The sequence below is a fragment of the Bidens hawaiensis genome, unplaced genomic scaffold, assembly GCF_021521415.1.
Source record: "Bidens hawaiensis isolate Kalapana, Puna unplaced genomic scaffold, B.hawaiensis_p1.1 tig00056779_1, whole genome shotgun sequence".
NCBI lineage: Eukaryota > Viridiplantae > Streptophyta > Magnoliopsida > Asterales > Asteraceae > Bidens > Bidens hawaiensis.
Window position 1 is genome coordinate 61997 of NW_027500223.1, and position 15991 is coordinate 77987.

Here is a 15991-nt window from a genome sequence, read left to right on the forward strand (position 1 = left end):
CCACCTTGTGTTACACCAGAGAGTTATGCTCTTGTGGTGGTACAACTACTGTCAAGTGGCAGTCAACGATATGGTTTCCCGAGGAAACCTCCAAGCCAAACTCCAAAGTCATCGTGAACCCGATTAAAAGACATAGACCGGCTAGAACAACTGGACTCTCCAATTAAAAAGGTGCAGCCCTAGACACGAAAATATATTAAAAACAAAATCCCAATAACAAAGTCAATCTCATTGAACCTTCTTAAACCCCTAATAAACCCTGCCTGCGTTTAACAGCCGACCAATGCATTCGGCATTCGAACATCATCATCTTCTTCTTCGTCATTCATTCAGTTAATCAATTACACAATCCAACACTTCAGATGCCAATTAATTTGGGTATTATTATTATTAGCAAACAATGTTGATCCAATTTAGCGTTTTGAAATTAGGGTTTCTTAAATCTCAATCCATTTTAACTCGTTCCAGTTTCCATTCCAAGATTCTCATAAACACCCACATGAATTACAATCTATTAGACTCAATCCTATCGTTTAACCGGTTAATCGACACCACCCCTGTTCCACCAGTTCGTGATTTCAATCACATCCTGATCGAAATAGCCAAAATGAAGCAATACCCGGCTGCAATTTCACTCATTAGAGAGCATAATTTGTTGGGTTTTTGTTCTTTCGTAAAACCAAATTTGTATACTTTCAGTATCGCGATAAATTGCTTGTGTCATATGGGTCAGGTGAATGGCGGGTTTGCGGTGTACGGGAGGATGATTAAGTTTGGGTGTAAGCCGGATTGTCCGGTGGTTAATACTTTGTTGAGAGGGCTTTGTGATACAGGTGATTTGTCCCGCGCGATTGGGTTTTTTGAAAAGATTGTGAAAAACGGGTTGGAACCGACAAGGGTGACGTATGGGACGTTGATTAATGGGATTTGTAAAAGTGGTGACCCGTTAAACGCGCTGCAGGTGTTGAAAGATCTGGAGGAGAGTAAGGTGTGTCGGCCGGATACGGTCGAGTATAATATTATTATAGATTGTTTTTGTAAAAGAGGGGATGTGATTAAGGCGCATGAGGTTTTTCATGAAATGAAAGCTAAAGGTGTTGGTCCGGATATTGTGACGTTTAATACCTTGATTCGAGGTTTTTGTGGTTTAGGCCTTCAGGAAGAAGTGGATTCGTTGTTGGACGAAATGAAAGTTAGAGATATTTCTTTGGATGTAGTCACGTATAGCATAATAGCTCATGTCTTGTGTAAAAAAGGTGAGGTGGATGAAGGGTGTAAAGTGGTTGAACAAATGATGAAAGAAGGTAAGAAACCGGATACGCATACTTACACTACACTGCTTCACGGGTATTGTTTGGTAGGTGAAGTTAAGATAGCTAAAAAGATTTTTGATTTAATGATTGCACAAGGATGTATGCCTAGTGAGATTAGCTACACCGCGCTAATGCATGGATTTTGCTTACATGGCAATGTGAATCGCGCTAGAAAGATCTTTGATACTATGGTTAAACAACGGTGTACGCCTTGTGTTGTTAGTTATAGCATTTTGATTAAAGGATACTGCAAGGCGAAAAAGATGGATAAAGCGTGGGATCTCGTTAGGGAAATGTATCAAAAGGGGATTGTTCCTAATATTGTGACGTGGACGACTCTTATCGATGGCTGTTGTCACGTTGGAAGATACAAAGAGGCTTTTCTTCTTTTTGATGGAATTCAAAAGCATAACGTTGCAAATCCAAATAAGTATACTTACTCTACTTTGATTGATTCTTTGTTGAAAAGAGGGAAACTTGAGAAAGCCCTTAAAATGTGCAGAACTATGGAAGAAAAAGGTATAGGCCCTGATATTGTTCTTTATACGAGTCTTATTGACGGTCTGTGTAAAGCCACGAAAATCAATGATGGTTGTAAAGTGTTTAGTAAGCTTCATGATCATCACGTGCAGCCTAATTGTAAAACATATAATGTTTTAATGGGTGGGTTTTTCAAGAATGGTAGACTTAATGATGCAAAAGATTTGCTTCAAGAAATGTTGGCCGGAGGTTGCAAGTTGGACGGTGTTAGTTATAATTTAGTTATTCAAGGGTTTCTTCAGTATAATGAGATAAATGTAGCGTTAATTTATGTTGATAGAATGCTTGATGCCGGTTACTCCGCGAATGCACACACGTATTCGATCGTAGTGAATTTGTTGACCACGAACAAGATTGATGATGCTTCAAAACAAGTGCTTAAGAGGTTCTTTCAGTTTATGAACAAAAAAAGGTTACGTTCGTAAGAGGATGTTGACTGGAAGTAAAATATTTGGTGAAGAAAGAAGCTAAAGTTGATGAAAGTGACTCGGTTCTTGGATTAAGTGAATTGAATATTGGGGAGCGAGCTCGGGTGAATAGTTTGGTTTAAAGATAATCATAATTGCATAAACGCAAAGAAGGTACAAAAATTTTTATGCATACGAGTCCTTGATTTACATTTATTCATTAAGCTTTCATAAGATGATCTTTTGATATTTGTTTTTTTTCTGCAGTGCTGTACATGGGGAGCAAGATTCGTCATCTATTTTCACTTGTCGAAGACAAACGGATGCCTGAAACTTGTATATAGAGGTTTTACTATCTAAATTTTGAGTAGGTGGTGATTAAAACCTATTAGAAATATTTAAGTATATTATGTAAACACATTGCATCAGCTTGGGTTCTGCTGCTTAAAACCAAGATTCAGTTTCATCTTCAAAGTTAAACAAGTTAGTTAATTTGACACTTCAGGTTCAATTGCAACTAAGGATATTCAGATATTTTATATCAACTTCAAACTTTGCTGATGTCAGCAAACTAATGACATTGTTTAGAAATTAGAACTTGTTAGTTACAAAAAAAAGAGCTCTATTAATTATGTATGTGTGTTAAAGTCATTAGTAACATTTATCATTTTTAAATTTTATTTATAAAAATGAATGCTTTTGATCTTAAAAAATAAGTTGATTCAATCTGTCAAACCACTAAAACGACTGGTCCAACTGAACCTTCCGATCTTGCTAGTTTAGTTTGTTGTTTTTTAAAAGCCGTAGTTAAGGTTTTGCAAACAAAGAATAAGTAAATCAGTAAATATTTTACACACACTTAATCAAACTCTACTAAATATAGGAATTTAACAATAAATTTGCAATAACACAAGAACAAACCCTCTCAGTATCATTATTTCACACCAAGAACTCAAATACAATAATATCATACATACCCTCAGTCAAAAACTACTAATTTTCCCAACTCAAAATGTGTATGTTTTACTTATCTTCGTCAATTACCATTTTACCCTTCATGGCACGATCTGCAACAGCAATTATTTAATCTCGAAGCCTTGCATTTAGCCATTGACAGACCTCTTCCATTTCTTTAGGGACCGTATAATGCCCAAGCCTGCAGTGCAAATCAGACCAAATCATATGTTAAAAGATTATTATAAAGTTGTTGTTTCCGGAATAGTAAAGGGGCAAAAGAGTCATTTTATTCCATACCCTTTAAATCATATGTTAAAAGATTATTATAAAGTTGTTTACAGGGTTGTAAAGGGGCAAAAGAGTCATTTAATTCCATACCCTTCATATGTTTTAAACGTAACGTATGTGAATCCGACCGAGCTAAGGATCTGAGAGGATCTCTCTCCGAATTTGCATGGAACAACTTCATCACCTATAAATCACTTTGTTAGTTATGCATTGGTAAAAAATGGTGGGTCAGAACATGCAAATCTTTATTGGTGAAAAAGGGTCGGGCTTGACAGGTGAAACATAACCAAAACTGAACCATTTATCCATAAACAGGTCAAAATTACCGAGTCCATGACACATCAAAATAGGCAATGAGGCAGCGCGTCCAATAGCGGCATGTGATCCTTCCATCATGTTTATCAAGCTCCTACCAAAAATCCATCAAATTAAATTTTCAGTTAAATAAATAAATGTAGAAAAAAAAAGTGTTTAACTTGGTCAACTATTGAAAACACCCTTAAGTGAAGGAAACATTGGTGAAACCAAAAAGTTACTAAAGTAGGGTCAATTACACAATAATGCAACTTTCACATTTTCATAGTTATATGCTAGAAATGGTGTGACATATCACAACACCGCCATGTCACCATTGCAGTAGAAGATTACTTGTATACACCGACAAAAATAACTATAAGTATGTTGCATACATTGCAAAGAAAAACATTTTTTTCTTACATACAATGACAGAAAGATGCAAGCGGTGCAATTAACCCTATGGTATATTGAAAAATAAACGGATATTGGAAGGGTATTTTAGTAATTTACAGTCCAGCAGGAAGCCAGCCGCTCAATCCAACAATAGCCTTTAAGTTAACAGGGTAGAGGTTGCCATTTCCATATCTTCCCTGAGTGAAACAAGTTGCAGAATAAAGGGCACATGCAGCACCCATACTGAATCCTCCGATGCCGAATTTAACTGTTAAAAAAGAGGGAGTTTTTATGTTACAACGAGTTTAATAAAGGGCACATTTGATTTCATTATAAGTTTAATAATTGCATAAAAATTGAAAAAACAAAAGATCAATTATACATAAGAAAACTTCTTTTAGGACACTGATGCAAATATACTCACTCGACCCCAACAATACTCTGACCTGAGATCGGTTTGGATTGGTTTTATACTCCAACCGAACAAAAACCGAAAATTCGGTTTTGGGTTTTTGAAAACCGTTTCATTGTAGTTATCGTTTTCATAATAAGTTTGGTCTTGCCATTTGGACTTGAACTTAAGACCGAAAAATGGCCCAAAATAATGATTTGGGGCCTAAAACTTTTAGCCAAAATTTTTTGTTTGTTAATGCTAAATTGGTTATTAAACATTTGGGCCTAAATCTTTTGGCCTGCACCATTTATTAAACTTTTATAAATTACTCAGCATTCAAATATTAAAATTATAATCTATAAATTCACACAAAAGTCAGTTTTTAAGTCTTCCATCTTAATTCTTAAGGATAAATTTCCATGTTATGTAACCTACTTTTTTTTTTTTGCTATTAATGATTAATCCCCTTACAATATGTAACAAAATCAAAAGGGTATTCAGCATATATGTAACTTATATCAATGAAACAAAAAAGGAAGAAAATTTACCATCCGAGGGCTCGGTGGATAACAAGTTTGCAATGTGTGAAGCCGAAGCATCTAAACCTTCAACATCGTTTGGACCATCTTCGGAGAGCTCTCCTTCATCAAACCCTATTATTATAAACCGAAATGTCATAAATTATCATGTTTATGATAAGATAGTTATTATAAAAAGGAAAACTGTTGAAAAATCTTATGGGCTTTTGATAATTTACACATTAGACTTTGGACTTTGGTTTGCAAGATTAAATCCTTAACTTTTAACAGTTTCTTGAAAAGATAGTTCTTTTTTGCTTGAATAATCATGCAAAAGTAAAAGCCATGAACTTAATTATATGATGGTTTTTTGATAGTGCTAAAATAAAATAAAATAAAACAAAACAAATATATTATTTTGTGTTTTCAAGATTAACATCTTACATGCAGTGCAAGGAAATCCACCAAGAACGGTCACTGGGCGAGTAGGAGCAGTTGGGCATATCCATTTAATCTGCAAAATGTAAAATTCATAATGTAAAAAGAGGCAAAAGAAAAAAATATATGCAGAACAAGAATGCACTTAAAAAGATGTTATTTATATACAAAATTTAGGCGGGTCGTGACAATATGCTTACATTCGGGAGAGGAAGGTTGTCCAAGAGTTGAGACCAGCTGCAACAAGATACACAAAATCTTTATTGAGCATACTACTTCAAATAAGGACAATATAGATGACTTTGTTGGGTTCGATAATGGGTCAAACGAGTAATGTTAGGCACGGGTTGGGTTAACCCAAAACACTTTTTATCCAAGAAATTATAATTTTTTGATAAATGATTATCAGTATGTAAAATATCAAATTATAACTTGCAAGAATAATTGTATCTTTTTAATTAAACTATTTCAGAGGTTATGCATCAAAATTACACTTTGGGCAGTTTTAAGCCCCGATCCATTGGCGAGTTTTCTTTTAAAGTTTTTTTTATTTGGCCCGTTAGAGACATAACATAAGTTTTATTGAAGCATGCGTAAGTAAATAAGTCAAAAATGTTACATCCACTGCTTATCATAAATATTATGATTCATAATATTCCATTTTCCCCCTTTTTTGAGGTTTTCTTCTCTTTTTTTATTAAAAAAAAAACATCCTTCTTTGTTTTTTATTTTTTTATGTGTGTGATGGAAAGGGACAAGATAAGCATCAACGTACAACAAACAACAAAGACAAATACTTCAATGATTTCACATCACCAAATATGTTACAAATCGGTTATGAAAGGAGGGAGCATGTAAATCAGAATAAGAATCTCATGGATTTCATTCTTAAATCGTTTACACTAAAAAAACATATTCTGTTCTGAATACCGAAAAGAAACTTAATAAACGATCACCAATTAAAAGTGACCAAAAAAATACAATCATTCAACCCGGTCGACCGATTACCTTTTTTTATAATGATTTGACCCCTCTGAAATTAAACAAAACCTACATTGACCCGTTCATAAGTAAATATTTGCCAAATGTATTAATCTACCTGGACCCATTATCACCAAGCCCATGCAGCCAAACAACCGTTGCAAGGTGCCTCCCTTTTGGCCTCACAACATAAGTCCTACCAAACTCCACTCTCCTTGTAGCAGTCCTACTGCCTGATATTTGCAACCGATCAATGCACAAAATGGTATTAATGCATGTTTGTGTTTTCTTATAAAAATTGCTTACATGTTTGTTTTATTTTTTAAATAAGCAACAACCTTACAGTTTATTTGATTATTTCACATATTAATACTCATGTATGTGTAATAAAATGTTAATGGCAGAAAGAGTATTAATGAACTAACCGGAACCAATGGAAGCATTTGTGTAACTCATGTTTAAATAAAATGCAATAATGAAAAAAAAAGCACCAATTTCAGTTTGTAGCAGTGTGAAGCTGTTTCTGCAATTTATAGGCAGTTTGGGTAGTCACAGTAGGAATAAAACATGTGACAATTAAGTTGTCAACCAGCTATACATTATGCCTAAAATTCAATAAATAATAAGAGCATCCATTAAAAAAGAAAACATCTTTTTTTAATTATCAAAGAAATGTGTGTGCCTAAAATTCAAAAAGAAACAAGCTAGCATCCATTAATATAGAATGTCTTTAGTTCTCAAAGATATGTCTGTGTATATACACGATATACACACGAAAGAGCATCACATTATGCTTAAATCCATTAAGAAATATGACTATCGATTAAATAAAATTATATATATATACATATATATATATGCATATACATACACACACGTTAATTTTAGAGCCTGTATCATACACGAAATAATTCAAATGATAAAATTACAACTAAAGCAATTAATTACATAGCGTATATGAATAATGTACTACATCTATACTTGTATCTATACTATGTGTGCATATATTGATTTATTTATATCAGAAAATGATTTTTTTAAATGAACTTAATAAAAAAAATGCATGTGCAAAAACGTACCCAAAAATGTTTCTCTCTATTGAAAATTTCATTCTCAGTATCATATATGCATAATTGAATGAATTTTGGTTATGAACCAATTTCGGAAATAAAACTTCTCATACGATAGTAGTTATAACCACTCGGTCTAAATACAGAAGGAGTGTTACCTTTATTAATATATTTATCAATTTAGTACCACTCATCAAAGAAAAGAAGAACATTAAATTGTAATATCGGATGTTCTTCAAGAACTATATTTTTCTGAGCTACACCTTGAAAAAGATTTTGATAAGTTTTAGGGGGCTTCTTGACTTTGTCATAAACTCATATTGACAACATAAAAACTAACATGTTAACTCATTCAATTTTGTGAATATTTTGTTTTATTTGAGCATAATTTTGCATGACATTCTTCTCGTACAACGTTCTAATCATCATTGAAGAAAAAATTAATGTTGACATAAATATTTCAAATTTAATAAAAGTTAGAAGCATTAGGCATGGGGTGACATGTCGAAAGTGTTCTCAATCTTTTCTTAGATTTTGATTGTCGAGGGAAAAATAGTCAATTTGTCAAATCCCGAACTTTTTGATTATTTCCAAAAATGCCCTTGAAAATAAATTTGAAACCCGAATCATATTTAAAATTCTAACTTTCATCCGTTTGACATTTTCAAGTCAACACTTTGAACTCATAACAAATTTGATGATAAATCTATTTGTATTCTTAAACTTTTAAAAATACTCAAATTTCTCATTTTTGACCCGGAACAAATTTTGACCTAAATGTAGTTAACTTGTACCAAACAATTTCTTTACCAAGTTTTGAACCATAAAAATCAAATTTAACCCGAAACAATCATTGATAAAAACATTAAGAAATTAAATATGATAAACTGTGTTATGTCTGAAAGTGATTCGTATACATTATCCTTACATTTTAACATATATATAGTTTACTAAATTAACCGAAAAAAATGGATAGATTTAAAGCATATATTTATAATTTATAAATTTATATGAAAATTTACAATAATAATAATAATAAATAAATAAATAAATGGATTGATTTAAAAAAATGAATCGACTTTTAAGCTATTTATAATTAATGATTAAAAATTACTTTGTAAAATGAAAGCATATTCGAGTTTTGTTTTTCTTTACAACATTCTACAATATATATAGAATAATATGTTAATGATAACATTTGAAATTATATTCTTTTTTATCTTTGAGAAATATGGTTTGCAGTTGATTTTTGAATTTCACCAAGTATTTTGGAATATATAGTAAAATAATATGTTAATATTTATTTTATAAAAATATATATATATAATATAAATAGAGTGTAAATGGAAAGAGAATAATTATTGATCTATTACATATATTAGGGTTAATTAAGATGTTAGTTTTGAAGGGAATAAAATGTGAGAATTAACCAAAAGATGACAATTGTTCACAATTATTTTACTTTATTGGAATATATATATAGGATCAAGATCATGAGAGAACTTTTTTTGAATTGAGAACTATGAGAACCATTTTACACTACAAGAAACTCAAAAATAAAAAAAAATCATAAAATAAAAAAAAACACAAAAATCATAAAAGTAAAAAAACTAATATTCTTATTTTATCATCCCGGTTTCATAAAAAAAACTCGGTTTAGCTAAATTATATACACATATGTATAATATATACATATATGTACATGTACATGTTTTTTTTTGTACACGTGTGTATAATTTAAGATAAATGATATTATACATATGTGTATATTACGTAACTAAAGATTATATAAAATTATACATATGTGTATATACGACGTTTTTCTAATTTTTTCTAATTTTTTTTATTTTTTTAATGAAACCAGAATGAAATATAAGAATTTTGGTTTTTTTACCTTTTTAAAATTTTTATTATTTTTTGTCTTATGATTTTTTTAAATATTTTTTTAAAGGTGTTTTTAATGGTCCAAAATGATACTCAAAGTTCTCAATTTGTAAAGGGTTCTCTTAGGATCCTTACCCTATACATATATCAGAGTGAGTTATAATAAAAAGAAGTAGTTTTCTAAAAATAGTTAGAATAAATCTAGGCCATTAGATCTATGATCTAGTGATTGCATTGGTAGTTTTTAAAATACCAAATAGTTTCCTAGGATTAAGGATTTATGTTACATAATTTCCTAACTCTAAATTTTGTGTCATTCCTACTCTTCTTAAAAAACTATGTATTTTTATTTTAACCCTTATATATATATACATAAACACACACACATATATATAGAGAGAGGGGTGATGGGAAAACTTATCATATATGAGAAAAGCACTTTGAAACAATTTTTTTAATTAGTTTTTCATTCGTTTTATATATTTTCATTAATGTTTGACAGAAAAAGGCTTTGTAGTTAGCGTGATACATATACGTAATTTCACGATATTTTGTTTACAACACTTGAAAAAAATAAGATTGGATGATGGTAATATTTTCGTAACTTTGTGGTTTCTCGTGTGTGTGTATATATAGAGAGAGAGAGTATAATGCATAAAGACACATAGAGAGCACAAAATCAAAATCAAGGGTTCTGATGAGTTTCCAAGATTTTGATCGAGAATTTATGCTTTTGGTAAAGAAACAAAAAAAAACTAAAGCAGAACTCATACAAACCCTTCAAGGAAGAATATTATTGAAAAATGACAACCAACATCCTCTTAGTTTGTCTCTCTTTTTTCTCTTCTTCAATCATTTAGATTTGCATTTCATGATCTTTTATGGGTATCCATTATCTTATAAATGTGAACATGAACTTTCTAACTTATCATCATTGATATTTGTGACAATCTTTCTATACAATCAAGAATCTGAAAACCTGGATATTTTTAGTCCCTTGAATACAAATGTTCATCAAGTTTAATGATTTAAGGATACTCATCTTCTTAAATGTGAATCAACTAACTGGACCGACCCTTGTATTAACTAATATTGTCTACCTCACCTAAAAGGAGCTTACAACTTTGTTCTTAGGTCTCCGAGTGAAAACTTCCGAGTTAACTTGTTACAATCTTTTAATAATAAGAGCAATCAAGAACCTGGATATTTAACCGCAGGGTTGAATCATTCAACCAAAACACCGCCCATATTTTTATTTGCGTCAAAAACATCAACCCTAGCATGTGCACACATAAAATCATGTAACCCAAATACGGCTCATTTAACTCATTTATCTAAATATGTGAAGCGTGATAACCAAGTTGTTGGGTTGTATGATAGTGGGTTAAACGAGTTAGTTGGTTGACCTGTTTAACTAAACAAGTTGACAGGTCACCCTGTTTAACTAAACACGACCGCTTTTTAATCAGATTAGATATGTCAACCTAAAACCTGATCATTTTCATGCCATGTTTGTGTACCCTTTGAATTTGTTGGTCCTACTATTTACTAAATTACATATGCATATTATAAGTTTATATATATGCCTTTTGAGTTAATCCAAAACTGCAACAAAGGTAATTCTTCTGTTGTTATAATGCATTCTCAAACACGTTCAAAATGCTTATTATAGTAATGTAATCATCAGTTAATTCAAACACTTAAAATGTTAAACCTCTTTTGACGATTCATGTATATGGAGCACCAACCTAAATCTGAATTCTGAAATATATTTGATGTTTCTCTCTCTAAATCTGCAAATGGCATTTGTTGCTTGCCACTACGAGGTACGTACATGAAGATAATGAAAGTGAAGTCTTGAGTTTCATAATTAGGATTCTTGTTTACATTAGGAATCCATGAACAACTCTACGGGACCTACTAGTGTCATCAACTAAGAAACATCGAGACAACACGAGTAATAAATATACATTGCAGTGGCGGATTCATGAACTTTCACCAGTGTGAGGGGGGGGGGGGGGGAATATGTTCGATATAAAGTTATAAACACTCGGTTGTAACGGGTCAAAACATGTCGATTGTGCAAGTTTTGGTTTTAAAAGCTACATTGCATAAATCAATTCAACTTAAAGAAAAAACCTTTAGAATGAATAGCCACTATGTCCAAACTCAGGAGCCGTGCAGTTGTATAGACCTATGTAAACCATCGGCAGTTACCCACTTACCCGTGCATCAAAAATATATATGTAGAAAAGTAATAATTAATGCATATTATTGCTTTAAGGGTTGATATTATAACCAGTTCATTTAAAAAAACAAGAAATTGATTTGATGTTTTCCGTTTCCATTTGGGCTTTCTAAAGGTTAAGGTGCATTCTTAATTTGTCTTGGGGGCATGCGGATTTTTTTTGGATTCCACTAACATATTAAGCTTGATGGCTATTTTCAGTGGGGGTCTATCCCTTCCATGAAGCATGAATGAATCCGCCTATGATACATTGAGAGGGCAAGGGGACATGTTGATTAGTTCTTCATGTAAGCAATGGAAACATGATAAATATTAAACATATGAACCTGTTACTGCAGGGAGAGTAGTAACCGCAACAGAGTATGATGTAGTCGACATGTTTGTCATCATGATCAAGTTTCCTTTTAGGATTGTATAGTTAAGGATGGTGTTATGATTCTTGAGAGATACTCGGTTTAGGAGAGAGGAGGCATCAAAATTATAATGTGTGTGTGTGTGTGATTAGGTTATGATGTTAATATTTATCTATACTATATATAATATGGCAATGAAGGGCAAATTAAGACGGTGATTTTAAGTAATTTACAAAGTTTCAAGCATATGGTACAAGTATAAAGGATAAAATAGTCTTTTAAGCATAAAAACTCACGTGCATTTCATATTTTTTAAAAATATTTACAATATTTACCCCTTAACTTTAATTAACCTTTGTAAAATTGATGAATAGTTACAACCTTGATCCTTCATCTTTTATGTATATATTTTTTATATTTTCATTTTTAACCGAAATACCCCTGCAATTTTTAAACGGTTATATTTTTTTCGTACATCAATATTTAAAAAAAAAAACTGCACCATAAAAACGAGCATTTAATTTTCTTTAATTTGAGTATGATATTGTCATAGTTTTTTTTTCCAGTTAAAAATAACATTTTACATATATGTGTTTGTGGTTCGGTTTTGATGGTTTTAAATTAAACCACGAGCCACGCTGTTAGCAACGCTTTTTTCGCCGAAAATTAAAACCGGACCGTTGAAAATTTAACTCAACAAAACCAAACCATTAGCAATGTTTAGGTTTCGGTTTCGTTTGTACTTCGATAATAAATTGAGTTTAAAATAAGAATTATTAATCTATATATACCAATAAACGGTTTCACGATTACAAACGGAACAGTGAACACCCATAAATCTATTACGTGATTAATTATCAAGGTTTGTATTTCTCGCTGCATCGCGCGGCATCCGTCTAGTCTCTCTTTATATACACCAAAGGGGAAAGCCTTTATTAGTTAATTAAAGGTAATATTGTAACATCCCGCTTCCCGTTCGGTTAATAAAATAATAATATTAATTATTATGAGTTGGGCTTGTGTTTGGTTAAGTGAATGTGGGTAATGGACTTGGGTTAATAAGGAAGAGAGACCATGGGATTAAGCCTATGACCCATTATATAAATACCATAATTAACCATTAATTCGTTCATTCTCATCCATTCCATATACCACCCAAAACACACACTTAAGCTCTCTCTATATTTTCTCTCTCTAAGCCGAAATAACCAAGAATACCCGAGCATCGATCCGAGGTAATAACATTATGATATTATATGGATCCAAACCCGCTAAATCTAGTCGTGAAACGATGAACCGACACCCTTAACCGTTAAAGTCACGAGATCCGGATGAAATTAGGTATAAACCAATCAAAAGACGAGCTTAGGGGTCACCCTAGCCCGGATCTGGATCGAACGGGACGAAAAACGGTGAAAACGGTGCTAAAATACGTTTTTCCGGCCACCGCCTGTTTTTCCGGCACGGTGCCGCCGGAAAGGCGGCGTATGAGGTTAAGTATGTCATAGAATGTTTCTGACATTCTCTGACCTAACCTGAATTCGTTACGGAAATACTAATACTAATTCGTTACGGAAAATAACGAATGAGCAGCCATTCGTTAAGGAAGAATGACGAACTAACTCCATTCGTCAAGGCCATTCGTTAAGTGAGGGACGAATGTACCTCATTCGTTATAGAGTTCATTTGTTAGCCAGACCAAACGAATGAGTCCATTCGTTATGAAGGTCAGTTCGTTATAAAGGTCAATTCGTTATAATAGATCATTTATTAAGAAACAACGAAGGAGCCTCCTTCGTTAACGACCTGGATAACGAATTAAGATTTAAAGAATGACAAAAAGGTCCCTGGTCTTAGAAAGGAATGATTTAATTACATAAGAAGCCCTTGGACTTTATTAATTGATGAAAGATACCTTAAAGGATTAATGAGTTAGCAATAAAATATTATTAAAGAATTCTAATGGAAATTGTGTTATGACAGTTAATGAAAATAAAATTTTTTCAAGCTGACCTGGCAGCTCGACCCCAGCCATGGGCCCTGCCCCTTGAACCCTGCTAGGGACTGCCGCCCCTAGAACCCTACTGCCAGGGGCGCTGCCCCCCCAGACCCCGTTCGTTAAGGGTTATAATTAAACTAGAAACGCGATATGGGTAGTAATAGTTAATTGATACATACAATTGTTATACAATTAGTGGCGCACAGCTAAAGAAAGGAATAACCATTAATGATGAACGTAACAGAACGCAAGTGTGTTTCTAGCCCTATTTCCTTGTTATGTTTTCGGGTTTGTGTGCATACTCAATGTGATTGTTAATACACTTACCTTAAATGGTAAGTGTATGCTATGATAATTGATGTGATAGTATGTATGAATATTATGAATGTATGCTTTCCGTTACATGATTGATCTTCGGATATTGCACGTATAGTCAGGAAAGATGCGCCTTATATAAGATGCATGAATGAGTAAGAATATATACGAATGTATACAATAGAATGTATGTATGAAGAAGCGTAGGAATGGTTGATTAAATAGAGAAGGAAGGGAACATACCCTAATGATATCTGAGATAGAGAAGGAAGGGACCAAACCCTAATAATATCTGAGTTAGAGAATGAAGGGACCAGACCCTAATAATATCTGAGATAGAGAAGAAAGGACCGGACCCTAATAATATCTGAGATAGAGAAGGAAGGGACCAGACCCTAAAAATATTTGAGATGGTAAAGATAGTTATGTATGTTTATGAATGTATGAAAGTATGAAAGACAGAAAGAAAGTATGTATGTACGAATGAAAGGAAGATAACAGGCTAAGTATGTAGTATGTATCTATGGATAAGTATATATAAATATGTGAATGTATTGTATGTTACCTGATTAACTATAACTCACTCAGCGTAGCTAACTTTTAGTATGCACGGAAGTGAGTAGGATGAGACAGCTGGCTTGAAGGGGGACACATGACAGATGAATAAAGAAGCTGGCATCTGAAGACTTAGTTAATAATGTTTGAACTAAAAGACATGTTTTAAATTATGTTTTAAAGACAAGTTATGAATTATTTGTAATGAATGTTGAAGTTTTATCTATTCCGCGAAAAGTTTTAATTCACTATGATATTTATAACTTTGTTTATGAGTAAATTCAACGTTAAATTAGGGCACCGGGATCAGGGCCTTACAAATATAGCTGATCAACAATTACCAAACTAATATATATAATAAGATATAATTAATATTTTGATCTAATATAATATAAATGATAATGATGGCCATATTAATAAATATATAATATATATTTATTCTTACATTCTCCCACCTGGTCGAGTAATCATTTATTATGAGTATTAGATAAGCTTGATTAGGAGTTAACACTCATTTTAGCTTTAAATTTAAACTGGAGCAGAGAAATACAATCATTGAATTGAACATAAGCTCAAGACCCCCATTAATCATATTGCAGTCCTTATTTAAACCTAAGTAGTTATGATCAAAATTTCAAGTAAGCCATTCAGTACGTTTGATTTTTATATTAATTCGCCTATATGTAATTATGCATGCAAATCATATTAAGAGACGTACAAACTCAAACCTGGGGAAAATTAATAATTAGTCATTCATAGTATGATATGCAATTATACACGGTCATTAGTAATCCCGTCTTATTATCAAGCACTTAAATAATACTTGTGGGTGATGGAATTTTAGTTATTGGATCCTTAAGCATATCATGAATGTATTCGATACGAAAATTTAGTTTCCTCAATTCGTTTATATACGAATAATTAATTTCATATCAAAATTTTAATGCAACACTTCTCAAACTGTTACTGTTTAGAAAACATGGTAGCTGGCATTATCACAGTTAGTCTTCAATATATAATTTATATGGAGTTAACATACTT

At 32.2% G+C, this 15991-nt stretch overlaps 2 protein-coding genes across 3 annotated transcripts; one reads left to right on the top strand and one right to left on the bottom strand.

Moving 5' to 3' along the window:
- The first annotated feature begins 246 nt into the window (after positions 1–246).
- Positions 247–2813, top strand: LOC143601582 (uncharacterized). 2 transcript variants are annotated; one of them, XR_013147682.1, is made up of 3 exons: positions 247–2284; positions 2318–2434; positions 2528–2813. XR_013147682.1 is itself a non-coding variant. In XM_077078961.1 (2 exons), the coding sequence occupies exon 1, from the start codon at positions 401–403 to the stop codon at positions 2276–2278; it is 1878 nt and encodes a 625-aa protein (XP_076935076.1). In that variant the 5' UTR covers positions 247–400; the 3' UTR covers positions 2279–2284; positions 2318–2813. The 2 variants fall into 2 exon arrangements, 1 of the variants encoding a protein (XP_076935076.1); XM_077078961.1 differs by having other exon boundaries at positions 2318–2813.
- A 309-nt stretch (positions 2814–3122) lies between these two features.
- LOC143601583 (uncharacterized) lies at positions 3123–7149 on the bottom strand. Its single transcript, XM_077078962.1, has 9 exons — positions 6952–7149; positions 6645–6759; positions 5746–5782; positions 5552–5621; positions 5138–5242; positions 4313–4463; positions 3832–3914; positions 3596–3689; positions 3123–3416 (listed from the first exon to the last, which is right to left on the bottom strand). The coding sequence occupies exons 1-9, from the start codon at positions 6980–6982 to the stop codon at positions 3344–3346; spliced, it is 759 nt and encodes a 252-aa protein (XP_076935077.1). The 5' UTR covers positions 6983–7149; the 3' UTR covers positions 3123–3343.
- Between the last annotated feature and the right edge of the window lie 8842 nt (positions 7150–15991).